The 21,348-nt window shown below is 45.6% G+C and overlaps 1 protein-coding gene across 2 annotated transcripts in view; it reads right to left on the bottom strand.

Annotated features, from left to right (window-relative positions):
* EMB2410 (embryo defective 2410) overlaps window positions 1–21,348 on the bottom strand; it is a 231,310-nt gene that overhangs the window by 164,202 nt on the left and 45,760 nt on the right. For both annotated transcript variants that reach the window (XM_087378591.1, XM_087378592.1), the window contains exons 9-10: window positions 14,282–14,439; window positions 13,526–14,069 (exon numbers count right to left, since the gene is read on the bottom strand). In XM_087378591.1, the coding sequence (XP_087234717.1) occupies window positions 13,526–14,069; window positions 14,282–14,439 (702 nt within the window). The remainder of the gene's footprint in view (window positions 1–13,525; window positions 14,070–14,281; window positions 14,440–21,348) is intronic.

Below are 21,348 nucleotides of genomic sequence, written 5' to 3'. Positions count from 1 at the left end.
CACCTACTTCCGAGGTGTCATACACTGTGCCGCATTATGCTTCACTCTCCCCTCTTCACTCTCCCCTCTCCCTCTCAGTCAGCCCATCCTCCCACACCCCGTTGGGACTGCCTCACCCATTCCACTGTCATCTCCGTTCCTCACTCAGCCACCGTCCAGTTTTCGGACTCAGTCCCACTCTTTCATGTCACAGTCACCACAGTTTCAGCATGGACATGGGTGGACTGACACACCAGAGGCCTGTGAGACCCTACTCACGGAGATACATAATTTTCGTGAGCGTGAGATGGAGCTGGCTCGGTTCGCACGGGAGCAAGTTCGCTTCAACCAAGAGCAGAGCCGCATCATACAGGAGCAGGCTAAGGCCATTCGGGAGCAGGCGGATCTTATTCAGGGACTCAAATAGGATATCATGCAGCTCCGACAGGAGGTCACAGCCATACACACTGTCCCAGGGAGTACCCCGGTGGTCGAGGCAGAGATTGCGAGCATGCAATCTGCTATTGAGGAGACTTCCAGATGGGTTGACGTGGCCAAACGGGAACCCGCAAGGGTCACCGTTTCGGCTAACCTCATGGAGCAGCAGCAGAGAGCCAGTAAGGCTCTCAACATCAAAGTACCCGGGATCCCACGCACTAAGGCTACACTGATGGTAGATGCGACTGCGTTCGTGACCGCTACCCTGGGTGTGGCTGAGCACAGGATAGAGAGGACATGGCGGGTGGGGAGAGATCCCAACCGAGAGCAACCCCTGATCATACGATTTCATGACACTCAAGCACGACTTTCATCTCTACGACGTAGGTCAGTCCTTTGAGATCAGCCAGCGATCTCTATGGATGAGGATCTCACACCTCTACAGGTTGAGGAGAGGCGCTCTTTGCTGCAGCAACGGGATCAGGCCCGAAAGGAGGGGAAGTGGGCAATGGTACGAGAGGGACGACTTCTTACAGGCCCCCATAGGACACCTGCCCCCTCCCCTACATAGGGAAGCGGGGCCTATGAGACTCAGATATCCGAGACCCTGTCCTGCACCATTTGGAACTGTAATGGTACCTTATGGTCAGAACTAGGGAACTTCTCAGAATCCTATACAGGCCACGACATAGTCTTCTATACAGAGACACATCAGAGTCCAGAGCGCCCTCTCCCAATAGTCAGCGGATATACATGGGAGTCTGCCTATAGAGATGAGACGAGGGGTATAGGAGGAGTTCGAGGTTCAGGTGGAGTTGCATTCCTTTTCAGATCCACACTTCGGGGGATCATTTCAGTAGAGCAAAGAGATACACATTTCAGATTTCTTTAGATCCGGATACGACACATGGATAGCCAAGATCTGTTTGTCGCAGTTTGCTACTTCCCCCCGGAGACCTCCCCATCCCCATTTGCTGCCCTTTATCAGTCCATCGTTGACTTTTCTAGCTGCGGAGAAGTCCTTCTAGTGGGGGACTTCAACGCGAGGACAAGGACCCGTCAGGTACCACTTCTTGATTTCAGAGATGATTCCACTCTACTGGCAGATGTTGACCTTGAGGAGGCAGGTATGCTACGGGTTTCGGCTGACACGCAATGTCCACTTTCATCCTATGGGCAGGCCCTATTAGACCTGGGCAAAATACATGATCTCATTATCTATAATGGTCTTGACACATGGCCCGCTTCAGGTGGTTTCACATGCTTTCCACATGGGGGGGGCTCCAGTGTTGTTGATTACATCATGGGATCCCCTGTCTTCACATCTCGCATTACTGACTTCACTGTAGCACCTCTCCTCCCAGGGGCTGATCACAAATACCTTTTCTTTCGCATCTCCACCTCCCTTCGCACAGCACCTTCCACCCCACTCAGGGCTTACTCCACCTACCACGCTATACGCTTTGATCGGGATCACTCACCTTCTTACTCTGGCCGTCTGTACATACTTCTCGCTTATATTGACTTCATACCCCTTTTAGAGGATCATGCTGCCCTTGTCACCCGCTCACTACACGAGGCTGCCATTCACGCCTTTCCCCACACCACCCGCTCCACCCGCCCACCACCCCCTGGAACCGTACCCTATAATAGTTGGTACGATGATGAGTGTAAGGCCTTACGCCGTCAACTCAGATTCGAAACCAAAAACAGTCTTCGAGCGCACCAGATACGCTACGTGAATACCGTAGACTGGTACGAAGGAAGAAACTAGACTTCGTTTGTCGAAACGAGGAGGAGCTACTGAACATTTTGTTTACTAACAACTCTAAGGACTTCTGGCAGAGATTTCTAGAAGGACGGTCCCCTCCACCACTCACTGACACCCAGATCTGGTTTGATTATGCACGCACACTTTATGACATCCCACATCAGTCAGTCCCTAGCCTCTCACACATGCCTCGTCCCACATCCTGCACCCTCTTCACTAGAGGAGGGGTAAAGGATGCTGTAATGAAACTTCATAATGGCCGAGCAAAGGATCACGAGGGACTACGTACTGAGTTCATTGCATATGGGATTAACCTCCTAGCCCCGATCTTAGCAAAGCTTTTTAATGAAGCGGTTTGTTTGGGATTTCCATACACTTGGACCATTAACACTATCTCACCCATCCACAAGGCAGGGGATCCCATGAGCTCGGAGAACTACAGGACCATTATGATTGGACATGTCATGTCCAAGATTTATGCATCGGTACTTGACTCCGAGGTTAGCAAACTTGCAGAGTGTTGAGGACTCAGAGCAGCAGGACAGGCCGGATTCTGGCATGATCATGGAACCATGGACCACATTCTGACGCTCAGATGTATCATCGAGGAGGCGAGATCACGGAAGCAGAGGGTTTATTGTTGCTTTGTGGATTTTTGCAAGGCATTTGACACAGTCCAGAGAGCCCGCCTCATACGGCGCCTACAAAACTTGGGTTATGACCAGGAGATCATTTGGGCTGTCATGGCACTTTATGAGAGAGTTTCTGGCAGAGTTCAGGTAGGATCCGGGTGGACAGACGAGATCATGGGTACCATCGGGGTCAAACAAGGGTGTCCTTTGTCGCCTACCTTGTTTGGCCTCTACATTGATGAGCTTGAGACAGTGATGCAGACACAGGGGGGTGTAGGTTGCTCTCTTGTAGGCACGTTGATCCATATTCTGCTCTATGCAGATGACGTGGCTCTCTTGTCTTCCTCAGCAGAGGGGCTTCAGAGACACTTAGACGCACTACAGTCCTTTTGTGAGTCTCATGATTTGAAGGTCAACCTGGGTAAAACCAAGGTCATGATCTTCAATACATCTCGAGCCATCATGCGTCAGGAGCAGTTTACATTTGCGGGGTCATCTATTGAGATAGTTTCATCATACACTTATCTTGGGGTTATCTTCTCCGGACCGAGCTTCACTATGAGACCCGCGATGCAGGCACGCTTGAGTAGAGGGTATGCCTCATTGGCCAGGCTAGAGAGGCAGTGCTTCTGCTCACACTTTCAGGATCCACGCACCAAGGGGTTGCTTTTTGACTCCTTGGCTCGCTCAGCGGGGATGTACGGCAGTCCTTGTTGGGGGCCAGACTTGTCGAATACAGAGTGGGCTCGTGTGGAGCGGCTACAGGTTCTCATGCTATCACGGATGATTCGTGGTAAGTCATCCGTTCCTCACCAGATCATTCAGGCTGAGTTTGGGTCACCCCCTTTACAGCTAGATGCTGCATTTCAGGTCATCACATATCTGTACCGAGTTAGGGAATATGGGGATTATATCTCGGGGCGTAGCAGGCTACCATGGATAGCTTTATCCTCTTCTATAGCACTTGCAGCAGGAGGAGACCAGAGGTGCTGGTATGCACGTACAGATACCTCCCTTCCAGTATAGCATGGATGCTCCGTTCTCTCCCCTCTTATCACACGAGGTCAACCAGGTTATCCATGAGGATCTACTACAGCTACACACTTTTCGGACCTGGTTGGAACCGAGTGAACTCCCAGTGAAGCTTAGCTTCTACAGAGATCACTTCTTACATATCACAGCGGAGGGTTTCATTGACCCACCAGGATACACACAGATTCACCTATCCCACTCGATGAGGATCTCTCTTGGGCAGTTCCGGGTCTCTTCACACAGACTTCGCATCAAGAGCAGCAGAGCAGAGCGACTACCCAGGGAGCGGCGCATATGCACACTTTGTGACATACAGGAGGTTGAGACAGAGGAGTTCATCTTCAGGTGTCCTGTGTACTATGAGATCTGAGGACGTTTCCACTGCCTCTTCAGATATAGTTATGGGTTTTTAGCCCATTTCCTCTCCTACCCAGACTAGCGGTGTTTGGCAGGTTTCATTCATGAGGCACTTAGACACCGCGAGAGGATACTCCGAGCACGGAGACAGGAGCAGACTTCTTCCTCGGTTGACCCCTCTCAGAGCTCTATCACGGAGTTCTTTCAGCTAGATCACATGGATCCCAATGAGACGAGGCCTCGACATGACCGTGACCCGGAACCCGCGACCCGACAGCTCAGACAGAGGGTCGACACACAGATCACACTTGGAGACATCCCCTCCTTGTTTAGAGTTGGAGCCCGACTGACGGGGGTCACAGTAGCCCTGGTTAGACGTAGAGCTACGACCAAGAGACGTGCCAAGACCGCACCTCTGAGTGGCCGACAGCACTCTATTGCCGACCTCATGCCTCCACTGCCTCATCCATCCTGATATCTTGCTGTTGCTGGGGATGATGATGATATTGATGATGATGCTGAGATTGATATATAGTCGACCACCGACATCACTATGTTGTACTTAGGACTTAGTACTGCCATTCTGCATTTTTGGCATTTTGCATTTTGCATTGGTATGGACACTCGTTTAGTAGCTCCACTACCACAGCTCGTTGTATCAGGATTTTCACAGTCTCATAGACCCATCGGTCTTCCGAAGACTTTAATAAACTTTCTTTCTTTCTTTCTCTCTCTCTCTCTCTCTCTCTCTCTCTCTCTCTCTCTCTCTCTTTCAGCCAAGGAAGAGATGGCTATTGTTGCGGACAGCAAACTCAACAAAGCGGATTTGTACACAAAAGTAAAAGAGCAGGCAGGCTATGGCACATAATAAGAAGATACTACGCATTGGAGGGCTGCCCAAGGATCGCCTTGGCCCTTTTAATGAAGAAGAAGATTACACAGCAGATGAGAGGATTGCATGTCTCAAGAAAGAAATATCATAAGTAGAGTAGGATCATAACGATATCAGCTGTGTCTCTGAAACAGGAATGCAAATACAAGTGTTTTTCAAGGAGAGAGCGGGAAGAATTAAGATTCTTCGACAGACAAACAAGTTTAAGGGCACAAGGATTTGGATCTTTTAGGAACTCACCTTAACTCAGCTCAAGCAGAGGAGTGTCGAGCTCACCAAAATGAAGGATGCACGTAAAGCTGGAAAATGGGCTGTCTATCGTGATGGAACAACACTAATTATAGATTTCAAATCTAAACCTAAAGACTCTCAGTCTTAAACTGAAGTTATGAAGGCCACTTCTATTAGTTTTATAGTCCTAGTATGTATTGGTGTGATATAATAATCGACCTGAGATGCCATGTGCACTCCTCGACCCTCCGGCTTATCCAGATGTTGCAAGTCTTTTTGACATTTTGTAACCCGTGAGGTCTCCTGCGGTCGTTAATATGACTTTCTTTCCGCCAGGCAAGTAAGTGGGAAGGAAAAGATTTCTTTGCATTCAAAAAAAACAGCAGAGATTTGCAGAAGTATTAGCTACAATGCCTACACAAGAATGGAAAGGTGTGGTCAAGAAAGGCACAGCTGCCCCCAAGAAAGAGATTATTTGAGATGCTTTGGAGGAGGACAAAAGGAGGAACAGCAAGGCTCCAAATGTTTTAGTTCGAGGTCTCATAGTGGGAGACACTCCTACGGTGGATGCAAAGGCCCTCTTCACTAAAATGGGTGTGAACCTCACGTGAGAGACAGCTTGGAGAGTGGGCAAGCCCGCAGCACCGACACGGCTACTAGTGATGAAACTCCGGAGAGCTATGGATAGGAAGACCCTTATGAGCATGAGGGCGACATTGAAAGGAAGACGGATTTATTTGGATGACGACCTCACTCTCCTACAACAAGAGCACCGGAGGGAAGGAATGGTGCACGTGATGGCAGCATGATGGCAGCAAGGGAAGCAGGGAATGGGCTGCCTACAAGGGTGGTAAAGTGATCATTCAAGACAGAGTAGACAGGGAAGAGAAGGAAGAGAAGGAAGACACGGAGTTATGACGGTGTTGAGCCAATGGGATGAGTGCACAAAGTGGACTGAAATGGCAGTATGGAATTGCAATGTACCCTTTGGTCCGATGTAGGAGGTTTTTGGAGACCTACACTGATAGATACATAATCTTTTACACCGAGATACATGAGAACCCAGCAAGAGGGCTGCCTACAATGATGGGATACACCTGGGAGTCAGCCAATAGGAGAGAGATGAGGAGAGACAGTGGAATATGGAGTTCTAGCTGTTCTCTCCAGATCACACCTGAGGCCATTCATATCCATAGTGCGGAGAGAGGAGCATGCACGACATATGTGGGTACGAGTCCGACTCCTGGAAGCACACCTGATCTTCACTGCAGTGTGCTACTTTCCCCCAAATACATCATCCTATGCACATGAGGTCCCGGGACACATGCCATATGAGACGATATATGACGACATCAGGGCGTTCTCCAAAATCGGAGATATCCTCCTCCTCAATGACTTCAATGCATGCACGCACAGGAGATAGGCAGGTGGGTGTGCTGGACTTTCAGGATGACTCTCTCATAGTACCAGAACTAGACCCAGCAGAGCTCGGGATAGTGAGGCACTCGGAAAATGCACCACAGTGATAGGATGAGCTACTTAAGCTAGGACCTGTCCGCGACTTGATTATATATAACAGTCTCCAAAGATGGCCCTTGTCTAGCGGGCTCACATGGTGGAGGGACCAGCATGATGGATTATCTCATGGGTCCCTTGGCCTTTGTACCAAGGATACACGATTTCATTGTGCCTCCCCCCACTCAGCACTGACCACTCATACCTGGCTTTTAGCATCTCAGCTACCATGCCAGCCAAAAAGAGAGCCCCCCCTCCCTTGGTCCACTTTGATCATGCTCTTGATCCACTCTACATGAGCCATCTAGCCTGTGAGCTCCCAGATCTACTTGGAGATGATGCAGACCTTGTGAGGGAAAGAGTGGGGAGTGGAACGATGAAGACAGAGAGAGAGAGAGAGACACAAAATGTGTGGGTGTGTCAAAAAGTGTTGAGCCACACCACAAACTCATAGGTTTTATTAGGATTAGGTTTTTCACCCTATGACTGTCTTAAGACAGTCATAGGTGTCATAACTTCAAAAGGGTGGCAATGTGCCTTTACCCCAACAACCTCCCACCTAAAGGCCAACGTGCCTAAAGGGGAGAAAAGAATAAAAATTACAGCAATATACAGTTATTGTATACAAGACCATAAAATAAGAATGGTCTCATCTAATCCCATGATGTGGCGGCAATGTGCAAACCGCTCTGTAGGCAAGCTCTTAGTGAGCAAATATGCAGGATTATCATCAGTATGCACGTTCACAAGCTCAAGTCGCTTGTCTTCCAGTACCTCCCTGATGAAATGGTATTTCACATCTATGTGCTTGGTCTTCTGATGAAAGACCGGATTCTTTGCCAACATGATAGCACTCTGACTATCACAATGCAAAACTAGCATATCTCCTGTAATGCCCAAATCTCCCACCAGCCGAGTAAGCCATATTGCTTCCTTGCAAGCCTCAGTGGCTGCAACATATTCAGCTTCAATGGTTGACAGTGCAACGCATTTCTGTAACCGAGACACCCATGATATAGCACCTCCTGCAAATGTGAAAATATAACCGGTAGTAGACTTCCGGTTATCTGCATTCCCTGCATAGTCTGAATCTGTAAAACCATGCACCAATGCATCCTGCCTACCATAGCATATGCACAAGTCTTTGGTACCCTTGAGATACCTCAAGACACCTTTCACTGCTTCCCGGTGCCGCTTGCCTGGATTTGCCATATACCTGCTGATGACTCCCACCGCAAAAGCAATATCCGGACGAGTGGCAACCATGGCATACATCAAAGAACCAACTGCAGATGCATATGGAACCTTGGCCATTTCAGCCTTATCATCATCTGATCTGGGGCTGTCCTTACTGCTGAGTTTTAAATGTGGAGGCAACGGGGTACTAATATACTTCCCCCCCTCCATTTTAAACCTCTGCAGTACTTTGTCAATGTACTCCTTCTGTGACAGAAACAAAAGTCCCTTGGACCTGTCACGAATAATCCGCATACCAAGAATATGATTTGCATCACCCAAGTCTTTCATGTCAAAAGACTTATGCAGTTGTTTCTTCAAAGCACTAATCTCCTGCTGAGATTTGCTGGCAATCAGCATGTCGAGTGAGTAGCATCAAACTGCCATCCTTTGCCCGTTTGGTGTACAAGCAGTGATCGGTCTCACACCTATGATACCCTTGGGACTGCATGAAGGCATCAAACTTCTTGTACCATTCTCTTGGCGCCTGCTTGAGTCCATACAAGATCCTCTTGAGCTTACACACAAGCTGCTCTTTCCCTTTAACCGCATATCCCTCTGGCTGACTCATGTAGATCTCATCATGGAGATCTCCGTGAAGAAAAGCAGTCTTCACATCCATCTGACATAAATTCATGTCCTCATGAGCAACAAGAGCTAACACTGCTCTCAAAGTAGTCATCTTGACTACATGGGAAAAGATCTCATCGAAGTCAATGCCCTTCTCCTGCTTAAATCCCTTGGCAACCAATCTGGCCTTATACCTCGGTAAAGCATTTGAATCCACTTTGACTTTGTAAACCCACTTGCTACCTGTAGGTAGCTGCACCAAGTCCCATGTATCATTTTGAAGTAGGGAGTCCATTTCTGACTGCATGGCTTTCTCCCACTTCCTTTTCTCTGTTCTTCCCATAGCTTCCTTGAAGCTGGAAGGCTCACCACAATCTGTCAGCATGATAAAATCAGCCACATTATTGGCTCCTGGAACAAACCTGTCAGGAGGCCGTTGTACACGGGTGCTCCTCCTAACAAAATGTTCCGGATTAGGCTGCTGTCTAGCCTGTTCGTCATGCATGACGGGTGGCTGTACCACCATATTTGGCTGTTCTACAGCCCCATTTGCTGGCATATCCAGTGGTGCATCATTGGCAAAATTGTCTGGCTGATTTTCAGCCTGTATACCCTCTTGAACAGGGTTATCTACAGCAGCCTGCTGCTGCATATTAATGGGCATTCTTTGCTGTCCGACATCATCATAAACAACCCTCCTGTATTCCACAGGTTGCACGGGTTCTTTGTGTACACTATCCTCTTTAAAGATGACATCATTGCTGCGTATAATCTTCCGTTTGACGGGATCCCATAATCTGTACCCCATTTCACCTTCGTCACCGTAACCCATGAAGATGCATCTAAAAGACTTTGGCTCCAGTTTGGTGCGGAGTTCTTTGCGTACATGAGCAAAGCACTCGCAGCCAAACACACGTAAGTGCTTATATGAAGGTGGCTTGCCAGACCACACCTCCTCTGGCACTTTCAACTCCAAAGCCTTGTTCGGCGACCTGTTAATTATGTGAACTGCTGTTTGCACGGCTTCTGCCCAAAAGCCATGGGGCAATGCAGCATAAGACAACATACATCGAACCTTCTCCTGAATAGTTCGATTCATCCGCTCACTCACACCATTTTGAGATGCATTATGAGGGGCTGTGAGTTCCTGTTTAATGCCCTTAGCTTCGCAAAACTGTACAAAAGCATGTGACACATACTCACCCCCATTATCAGATCTGAGGCATTTCAGCCTGCGACCTGTCCGATTCTCAACCTGAGCGACAAACTTCTTGAAAGCATCTAAGGCATCGCTTTTATGCTTCAAGAAATAGACCCACACTTTGCCTGTGGCATCATCAATAAAAGTAATGAAATACTTTGCACCCCCTAGTGATAGCTGTGGCATCTCACACAAATCAGTGTGCACTAGATCAAGCGGTGCTCTATTTTGGGGAGTTCTCCTCTTATGAGGAGTCATAGAATGCTTGCCAAATATGCAATGATCACAAGTAGGCAAATCTGAAAATGAAAGAGACGGCAGATAACCCAAACGTGACAGTTCTTGCATTCCTTTAACGGACATGTGTCCCAACCGGCTATGCCACAATGAAACCTTTGGCAGCTCGGTTATGGCAACAACATGATTACCTACACTGGAAACATAAAGAGGGTACAAGGTATCACTCTTATAACCCTCAGCCACTACACCCTGGCCATCAGTAATCACCCATTTGGAATCCCCAAATGTGGTGTGGTAACCACTGTCATCCAACAAGCCAGTGCTAATCAGATTTTTCTTGATTTGCGGCACATGACGAACACCATCAAGCATAAATGTGCGTCCATCAGGGAATACTATCTGTATACTGCCAATCCCTGCAATTTGGCATGCATAGTTGTTCCCAAGGTGAACAACTCTATGAGTACCTGTGTAGGAAGTAAACCACTCCCTATGAGGAGTAACATGAAAAGAAGCACCTGAATCCAAGAGCCAGGTGTGCATGTCATGGCCATCAATAACCAATGTATGTGCAATTACAGCAGAAGAGCATAAAACATCATGTCTGTCACTTTCACTGTCCTCTGCTGCAACATTCACTGCATCCAAGTCATCTGCCTTGGCCTTGCTTTTACCTTTGCTTCCACTGCCTGCATCCTTTGTCTCAGCCTTCTTGGCTTTCTGATCCCGTATAAACTTGAAGCACTTAGACTTCACATGTCCCTTCTTGCCACAGTAAAAGCATTCAATATCCTTTTTGCCACGGGACTGACTGCGGGATTTGGACTTGCCAGCAGATATCCCCTTCTGCTGAGTCCTACGTCTTTCTTGTACTTGCAAAGCATTGGAAGACTTGCTGCCCATATTATTCTTCCTGCTCATCTCCTCCATAAGGAGAGAGCTCTCCACATCAGCATACATAAGAGTGACATTTGAATTAGACAGGGTGGTCTTGAAAGTGTCCCAACTCTCAGGGAGGGTACACAACAAGAAAGTAGCCTTGAACTCCTCATCAAGGTTCAATCCCTGTGCAATAAGCTGTGTAAAGATGGCATTGAACTCACTCAAGTGTGAGGTCATAGCTGTACCTTCCTTCATGCGAAGGTCTACAAGCTTTTTTAACCAATAAACCTTACTAGCTGAACTCTTTTGGGCATACAACTCTTCTAGCCTCTGCCATAGGCCATAAGAGGTCTTTTCAGCCTGAACATTGAACACAAGAGAATCACTGAGAGTAAGCATGATAGCAGCCCTAGCGGACAAATCAAGCTCCTCCCACTCATCATCTGACATCCCAGATCGCTTGACACCCTTCACCCTTATGGGCTTAGAAATCTTCTTTAGCAGAAGTACATTCAAAACACTGTTCTGCCCATAATGCATAATTGTGTGCCCCTTCCAATTTCTTTATGTTCAGAATTGAAGATTCACTTCCCCCTGATGCCATATCAGATAAGGAAAGTACCTGACTCCCTGTAAGTCAAAAAATGACTAAATAAAATTCTGATTTCTCAGAAAACCTGCTCTATCAAGAGCCAGGAGCACTCACAATAGTGCTGTTTTTACTGTCAAAAAATCTGCAGCAAAACAGAAAATTTTCCCTCCAGTCACTGTACCTTCTGACACACTGTACCGTGCTCAAATAGGCTTAAACAGTAACTTCAGAATGCTGCAGCTAGGAGGCGAGGGTTCACTACTGGCCAACCTAATGATACTGATATTGCTATATGCGGACAACACAGTCCTTATATCATCTTCAACAGAGGAGCTGCAGAGACATCTAGAGACAATAGAGTGTTTTGCAGGGAGAGAGACTTTGACAGTCAACCTTGGGAAGACCAAGGTTATGATCTTCAACACCTCACGTGCTGTATACACAGACATAGATTCACTTACCGAGGTGAGCCAGTAGAGATAGTGCAGTCCTACACATACTTGGGAGCAGTCTTCACAGGGCCAGTTTACAAGATGGTGTATGCGGCGAGATCACTACTCACACGTGGGCAGGGAGCTTTGGCCCGACTAGAGAGGTAGTGCGTTCAGGCGCACTTCCAGGACCCATCGACGAAGGGCTGGCTTTTTGACACCCTAGTGAGGCCGGCTGCCATGTACGCAGCACCTTTCTGGAAGAGCGACCTTTCAGCGACAGAGTGGAAGAGACTTGAGCAGCTACAAGTGATTATGGGTTCCATGATGATTTGGAGCAAGCCCTCAGTCCCACATCAAATAGTACAGGCAGAGTTCAACATGACACCACTCTAGGTCGATGCCATCTTCCAGATGACTTTCCTCCATAAAGTATGGGCCTTACCTCACTAGAGACTACCGAGGTTGGCACTGGATCTTCCATATGACACCCATCCCACATGGTTTGTCAGTCACCGTATCCAAATGGATCGGCCGCCCCCCTTCCAGTACAGCATGGATGCTTCCTATGTGCACTTTTCGTAGCCATCATACATTTGAAGCTGAAGGGTTTCTATAGTACTCAAACTCTGGCATGTGAGCATCTTTCTTTTCAATGTTACTTTGCAGTTCTTGATCCTCTTTTTGAAGACTAGGACACAGTTGCTCTAGTCAAAACTGTTCACATTACTATCTCCCAAGAAAGCAACTCTCAACAAAACTGCTTTTAAAATGCACCTGGCTGAAAAAATGAGAGTAACCTGCTTAATTCAGCCTGACAAATTTATGAGAAAACATTGCAATAGAAAAAACCCCCAATAGAGAAGATAGAGCTTTGTGTCCTTCATGAATGCCTGAAAGCAAGAAGCTATCTTGAAGCAGTGCAAATCTGTGTTGAACAAAGTGTTTCACAAGATGCCTGCCAAACAATTGAAGCACTTCACTACATCATACACGGTTTCCCTATGCTTGATTTTTTGCCCACAGCCTGGCATCTGTACAACCAAGGCATTATTTTTCTGAATTCAAGGATCTCCTTTGCAACAATAGGCATCCTTATTTCACTGCTTTTATACTTGGATCAAAGACTTTACACCTAAATGGTATGACTACACCAAAGATTTTAGTATTAGTATAGTATTGTCGGCTCTCAAAGGCAAAAGATTTTACATCCCTAAAAAAAATTCAAGCAATTACAAAAGGATCTACAGCAACAACCATCAAATCACAGAGCTAACTGAAGATATATTGTGGCTGAAAGAGTCCTCTCAAAGCTCAAAAGTGCATCATAAAAAATGAAGACATTTGACTCTACCGCCAGTAAGGAATAGGAAGGCCATTTTATACTAGCTGATCAAAAAGATTGAAAACATTTTTCGCAATGTGAGTTCAGTATATCCAAACCATTAACCAGGAAAATAAATCCTAACTGCTCTTCTTGCAGGATTTTGAATGACACCTTCCATGTTTTGAGAGCAGCAATTCACCTTGAACCTTGATGGGAAAATGTCCATGCTGCCGGAGAGATGGGGAGCTACCAAAAGCTGATTTAGCTTTAAGCCTGATAGTAGTACTTCTCCAGTAACACCTGACAATTCTTGCTCCCTACCCTCTTTCATCTCTATGGATGTATTCTCATCACTATTCCCCTGCACAACCACGTTCTCCAGGCATTCCTGTAACTTAACCACACGGCCCTGAAATCTGGCACGTCCTGTAACCCTCGTATGGATACCTTCAGCAGAACTTGTCCCAGGAGGGGTTGGAGGAGCCAACCCCAAAAAATCAAAGCCCCGCATACGAAGATCAACATCCAATCCTTCAATCTCAGGCGGTGGAGGTCTAATGTCTACAGATCTATGTTCCCTGTCAGAAAGAGGAGGTGGGTACAATGTGTGAATTTTGGCTGAAAGATCAAAGCTGAAAGCAGCAGAATTTATAACAATTGCTTCATGTGAGATGTTGATGTCACCACGAACTCCGCTGAAGGTTCCTTTAGCCTCAGGAGCATTCCATTTGATATCAAATACGCTACATTTTTTCCATCACAAATAACCGACAAATGCCTCGTCAAAAAAAAGAATGTGCTCATAAAGCAACCAAAGAAAAGGTAATCATAGAAAGGAAAACATGTTGATAAATAAATAACATGTATTGCAACCAAAGAAATGTAATTATAGAAGGAAAAACATATTGGAAAATAAATAGTACAATATTGCAAAAGGGCTTCCAAAATCACTTACGGCTGAAGCAGAGAACCATGTATTTTGGCCTCCCCATGGATATAATCAAGCTTCACAGGTGCTGCTTTATATTTTGTGGGCAAATAGTTTTGTACAACAGAATCAAAAAAAACCTTCCCTGAAAGATCAACATTCACTGCTGTGGAATCCATTTCACCCTGTTCAATCAAAGGATATAACACAGCAACAATCAGAACCAAGCCATGCCTTACAAGAGGAGGCCTTCCGCATAGAAGATTTAGAACAAACATCACTGAAATCAATCTGACCAGACAAGACAGCAAAGCAGGAGAGAAACCAAAAGGAATTGTGAAAAGAAGTTGGGCGTAGCAGTAATTAGACACTCTTGGCATCATGCCTTACTGGCAACATTGGCACCGGATGAAAGTTACAACATAGTATGACCTTTCACATTCAAATGCATTGTTGCTCACTTAGTTCCAGCATTTGAAAACAAAACATTTGAAGAGTCATGTTCACACATAACACTAACAAAATAACATGTCCCCCTTGAAAAGCGTAATCTTCACATCAGCAGGTTAAGAGAACTATCAATCCAGGAACGTGCCCAGACTCTCGTGTAAAAGCAAAACAAATAGTGTGGTTTTCAAAACTTGATAGTCACCTACAAAGTTAAAAACCATCAATTCCACATGCAATGCAAACACGGTCTAATATGACATCCCCATTGACATGGTCAACCCCAGCAGTCCATTTTATAAATGAATGCTCACACATTTGCACACAAAACCACACCCCAACGCATGCATGAATAGACACTATACAAAGATCTTATGATGAGTTTCTATCAGCATCCAATTGTAGAGCTGCAATACATATCTTATACAAATTTTTTAGTTTCCAAAAAGAAGCACATTATCCTCGCCGCCATGTTAGGATTGATATCAAAGCCCACAACACTTAAATTAGAGATCAAACTCAAAAACATTTGGAAAACTCCTCAAAATTGTGCAACTTTCTGCAACTAGACGCAAGACGCCATTTGTTGTACCTACCATTGTACCCTGCAGTCACTTCAGAGGTACAATCACTTCAGGGGGTGGCAATGCTTCTATTTCTTCATCTTCCAACACTTCTGCTCCTCCTATGCTCATGCCTTAATGCTTTGTTTGTGAAAAGAGGCATAATTCCTCATATCCGGTCATGCAAAACCTCTAAGATACATTAGTTTGCTTGTTAAGGTTAGCAATGAAGCAAGAGTTGCATTTTAAAAAAGATAGTTGGATGACTTGAAGATGGATAAAGGAGAAACCATGGATGCTTACTTGACTAAGGTCAAAGATTTAAAGGAACATTTGGCTAAACATTAATAAACTTGTGCCAAACCTCAGATTGTGTCTACTACACTCAGTGGACTTCTTAATTCTTACTAAGGGTTTACAACTAATACCAGCCACTTATGACCAGCTTGTCAGTTTATTGTTTACAGGAGCAGCGAGACCGTGCAAACAGGACTCCTATTAATGCTGATCAAGCATTTGCTAGCCATCACAAGGCAAAGAGAAAGACAAAAAAGACATCGGGGAAACCCAAAAACAATGCTGGCAACATGTTTGATGCCAATAAAATTTCTGAAAAGAAAAAGAAGAGATGCAATTACTCAGAAACCTGAAAATGAAATCTATGAATGCAGGAAGCGCATTGAATCTGAAAAGAAGAAGAAAGTCAAGCCTTGAAGTCACTGATGTTTCCTCCACATGTGAAGGATGAGTCAGAAAACATTACTCATCCACTATGGATGGAGAGGATGGGTGCCACATCACACCAAGTCAATGGTCTAATATAGGTGGCAAGCACTCACAATTCCACACACTCTAGGGAAATGAGCTAGAAGTTAGTATTGCATCCAGTGCGAGGATGATATTAGCACCTCTTCCCTCACATCATGCAAGAGAGCATGTCATCATTCCACTGCCATCTTTATGTAGGCCTTGGCCCTCTTATTGAGCCTGGCCCAATCCTCATCTGGCTAGATTCTGGCCACTCTGCATGGTCCACTCTAAACCTTCCCAGAAAGAGAAAATGTTATAAAAAATGCTTCTGCCATGCACAAATCCCGTCTGAGTATCATGAATAAGATCAGGGAGAAGGGGCTGCAATCGGAGGCTGATTGCCTTGGCCAGAATCTTGTAACAAGTCCCCAGAAGTGTGATAGGCCTCCACTGGGACACTAAATGGGCCATATAGGAGGGGGTTGAGGCCCAAGCTTCTGTGTGAAGCCACCAGGGCTTCACTCTCACACTTCCCCACTTCTTTAGATGAGGGTTTGGTATCAAAACCTTGGAATCAATGTGAGCAATTCAGTTGCTGCATGTACCACGTGTGCACTCTCAATTTCTAGGAGAGCTTGTAGTCAATGGCATTTTCATGTTGCAGCAATTTCGCACGTCCATATTTGAATCTACCTATGTATGTGTGAGGTCACAGTCTAGTGAATCTCCACCCTATTTTCTTCCATGGTCATATTCAAGCTATATCCATCCTATTTTCTTTCATGGTCATATTGTCACTCATCTTCAAGCTATATCCACTTGCTTGATAATATTGTCATAGTCTAGTGAGTCTCCACCCTATTGGTCATATTGTCACTCAATCTTCAAGCTATATCCACTTGCTTGGTAAATTTTTCACTTACATTTCTATTTATTTTAGTTAGGGTGCCCCCTTGCTTGAGGTTATGGTCATTAGTGCTCTCTCTCTCTACAGATTTAGGCAGAAACCTGCCCCTTTCTTCACCTCTGGAGCAGCAGCAGTACCTCTTTCTCTTCTCCCTGTCTAGGAGCAGCCTTTCCAACATGCATCTATGGGCATCTTGAAAAAGTCTGCAAAATATATCTGTAAATTCCTTTGTCTAAGTCGTTAAAAAGCACATAGTGGTTTCACATATGGTACAAGAGAAATCACTCTTCAGATAGGAAAGGTCTCTTGTAGTGCAAGAGAATAAAATGTGTGTAGCTGTGGCTATATAGATGCGTGCACTTGAGAAGGATGTGAAAATGCTCATGGATATGTCAGGTAGGCCTATGGAGGTAGTAGGACAAAGAAAAGCTTAGATATTGCCACAAATGGTATGATGCAGCTTTATTGAATTTTTGTTTTTTTGATTCAGTTTCTTCTAGTCACATGATGACAAGACGGGAAGGTGTTTTCCATTGCATAAGAAGCCAAGTTGAACTGTGGAAATAGTCAATAGTACAGTACGTGACATTGCAGCTGTTGAAATCATAAATCTGAAATTGTCTTGGAGTACTAAAATTCAGTGTATAACAGAGAGGCAGAAATATAGAGTTGTATTTCATAAGGGTGAATGCCTTGTGATACGGGATATGAAGTTTGTTGCTCAAGGTATGGTGTCTATAAAACGTACACAGTGGTTACAAACCAGCTGATTAATTATGCCACAAATGTTTGGTTGCCTCACAGATAATGCCCTCAAGCTTGTGAGAAATTTGCAGCTGTTAGATGTTTTCACAGCATCTATGAAAATCAACCCACATGTTGTCCCGAGGACGTGCACATAGGGAGAGATCCGTGAGCCTTACGGAGGAGGAAGAGCAGATGTCTCAGTCTCTTGATGGTGACTAGGGTGCAGGAGAGGAGACCCAGCATGTTGCAGAGCATCAGGATGATCGGACGGATGAGGAGGATGTGGAACTATTCAAGGCACAGATGCAGGGTTTCATGAGTCTTTCATGCAGTTCACACAGCATCCTTGCTTCCAGAAGATGATGAGCTCAGATGTGCAGCCGAAGAAAAGGAAGCTTGATGATGGGGATAGGGACGTTGAAGCTAACAAGAGACCACATGTCAGCTTTCAAGATCAGCCCTCTCAAATCCCCTATGGTCAGCACCAGTCTAATAGGATTCCGGGGCCGACTCAAGGTAATAATTTTCAGTCCATGGTTTCCGGACAGCAAGGAGTTATGGCAAACCCGGTGCAGCCAGGTTATTTCGGAGGTGGTTCAGTGTTTCAGGCTATTATCAGCCCACAAGCCCAATTTTCAGGAATGCCTACTAGTCAAATAGTTGGGTTTTAGCCTAGTTTACAGCCCATGGGACAGAACATGATGTATGCAAATGTTGGAGCAGCCCGAGGGATACAAACAAGTATGCCTAATGCAGCAACAGGTAACCTTGCTTTGGGAAATATGCAAAATTCGCCGTAAGAGGAAGGAGCCATCTAGTAACACAGATGAGCCACAAAATGTTCCAAAGGGCAAGAGTTCCTAATTCCACAGCGGGTTATTTACGGCTGGTTTTGTATAGCGCGGTATACAGGTACTTGTAAAATAATTTTGTATAGCAGAGTCTGCCACTCTTTTTGGCATCCAATTCTGGACGATGTATACGGTTTGCAAGATGGTGTTTTCCCTGCTACTTTTAGATGCTCTTTTGTCATGGTTTCGACAAAATGAGATTGCTATGTTTGTCATGAGGTTCTGACGAAAATAAGAATGCTATTTTTGCCATGAGGTTTCAGTAAAATATGCATGTTATTCTTGTCATGAGGATGCGACAAGATGGGAATGCTCTTTTTTATCATGTGGTTTCGACAAAAAGAGAATGGATTCCCCTAGACCTTGGCTCCGGATGCGCAATTCCTGGAAGTGATCTATGTCATGCATCGTTGGCCGCGATGTACGTGTTGTACTAGTCACATTGGGTGTACTAGTCGCTTGGTTTGCAATGCTATACGTATTTGTTATCTGCAGCTCTACAAATCGTATATGCATTGTTGGTGATCTGTTGGCGGCATGGTTGGCTGTCCACTCAGATTTGGATTTGATATCTCACGTACTTTGGATGTTCATGATGTACCACTAGTGTGGGTCTGAAGAGATGGCCATAGGTGAGTAAAGCATGCATGAACTATCCCTGGGAAGTATAGTCTGAGTATCTATGTGCATGCATTAAGTGTTTACATATGCTCATGATGTACCACTGGCAATGGGTCCTTAGGGATGGCCATACATGAGGTGGATCGGACATCATGGGGAACATTTTGTTTGTGAATGCATGTATGCTTGTATGCATGTATGTGGAATGTTTGCTTGTCTTTTGCCTAACAAACATTGTAGTGTTTCAGCTTGGTATTCTTTTGCAGGTAATCTTTGGCAATCGCGGACGCTTGCCTTCTTTCAAAAAGGGGGTCTGTCACGAGGACGTGAAATTATGGGACTTTTGATTTGCGACTCCTATAATTTTTGCGTGACTGCTTTCAGCCTCTGGGGCACGAGGGTCTGGCCATGGGGCGAGACTTGGGGAATTAAAATTCCTAGTGGGCCCTTCGAAATAGTGAATGTGCGCCCAGTTACTAGGCAATTAATTCCTAGGGCCAAAGTGCGCAACGGGGGGGCCAAAAGAGTGGTGCAATTAAAAATTGCTAATTTTAGCACAGGACTACAAAAAGGGCCCAGAGCTCTTATTTTGGGTTCAGTTGGCCAAATCAGTTCCAAAAGGAGGCAAGTTGTCAGTTGTGAGCTGCCAGAGCCTGCCAGGTGTTGCTAGAGTAAAATCGCATTTAACCAGGGGCTTCCAAAGCCTACCAAAGGAAATCATCACCAACCAGGGCCAGTACCAGTGCATCCAAGGCCTGCTAGAAGAAGACGCACCAGATCCAATGCCTGTTGCAGATTGCGATTTTTGCCAGGGTGTCTTTTGCAAATTGCGATTCTATTTCCAGGTCCTACGGGCTGTGCTACAGTCACCTGTTCTCGTTCTGTTTCCAGGTGTTTCCAGGCTGCTATAAGAATTGCGATGAGTTTCCAAGCTGTCCCAGGGAAATTGCAATTTGTTTCTAGGCTGTCCAGGCTGTGCAAGAAGATTGCGACAAAAACTACTATTAGGGAACTATTACGGACTTATTGATGTAGCCAGTGTGTCACTTTGCACCCAAGTGCAGGGGTGCATGTGACATTCCCTCATCCTTAACTTGGCGGTAAGTTCATTGCTTCCAAGTAGTCCGCCCATAACTGGGAAAACTCCCGGAAAAAATCTTCGTCCAACCACACTGCTTCATGGGTACCTCGATCACGAACTTGGTGTAAAACTCTCAAATCTTGCGTCCTGACCCATGCTTGAATTTATGAAGAAAGATATGTTCTGGCTACAAAACTTCGGCTTCATCAAGAACTTCAGGTTGTTGCTCGTCGGAAATCTCTAAAAGAGGAGGTCCAAAATATGGCTTCAACCAAGCTACATGGAACACATTGTGCATAGTCCAACTGTCTGCTGGTAGGCGTAACTTCATTGAGACATCGTTGATATTTTGAATAATAGGGAATGGTCCGAAGCTCCTGAAGGACAGCTTAGGGCATCGCTTGCCCACCTGCTTCAATCTTTGCTTGATAATGCCTAAATACACCCATTGACCCTCTTTATACTGGACATCTCGTCTGGATTTGTTAGCATGCCGCGTATACGATGCTTGAGCTTTAGCGATGCGGCTTTTCACGGACTCCGTAATCTCTACCATTGATTCGGCAGTTTTGTTGGCTTCAAGAGATGGAGACACCATCCGGGTGAGGAGTAAGGTAAACCGCCTTCCAAACACCGCTTCATAAGGTGTGCGACCAATACTTGAAGGATAGGTATCGTTCAGAATGGCCTGCACAAGCGGAAGAAACTGCTCCCACTTTCCCTAAGCACCATGACAATATGATTTCAAAATAGCAAATGCCATACCATTATACTTTTTCGTCTCACCGTTCGATTGCAGATGGAAAGCGTTGGACATCTACAGCTTAGTACCAAAATTATCAAACAAGGCTCACCAAAAGTTAGACGTAAACTTGGAGTCCCTGTGGGATACCAATACTTAATAAACAAACGAGCTACATCTTCAGCGCTGGCCGTTTGTTTGCAGGGAATAAGCATACAATATTTACTAAAGCGACAAACAATAGTAAGACATTGAGTATTACGCGTACCTGTGGATGCTAGAAGTGGCCCCAAGAAATCCATACCTATGTCCTGAAAAGGACCGTCGGGGATTGGCAATGACATAAGTAAGCATGCCGCTTTCTTGTGGGAAGCCTTGACCTTTT

Source organism: Dipteris shenzhenensis, chromosome 8, assembly GCF_047967505.1.
Source record: "Dipteris shenzhenensis isolate YYH24624 ecotype China chromosome 8, Dip_SZ_1.0, whole genome shotgun sequence".
Classification (NCBI taxonomy): Eukaryota; Viridiplantae; Streptophyta; class Polypodiopsida; order Gleicheniales; family Dipteridaceae; genus Dipteris; species Dipteris shenzhenensis.
The sequence above is the reverse complement of the archived record's forward strand: the minus strand, read 5'-3'. Positions and strand labels throughout refer to the sequence as shown.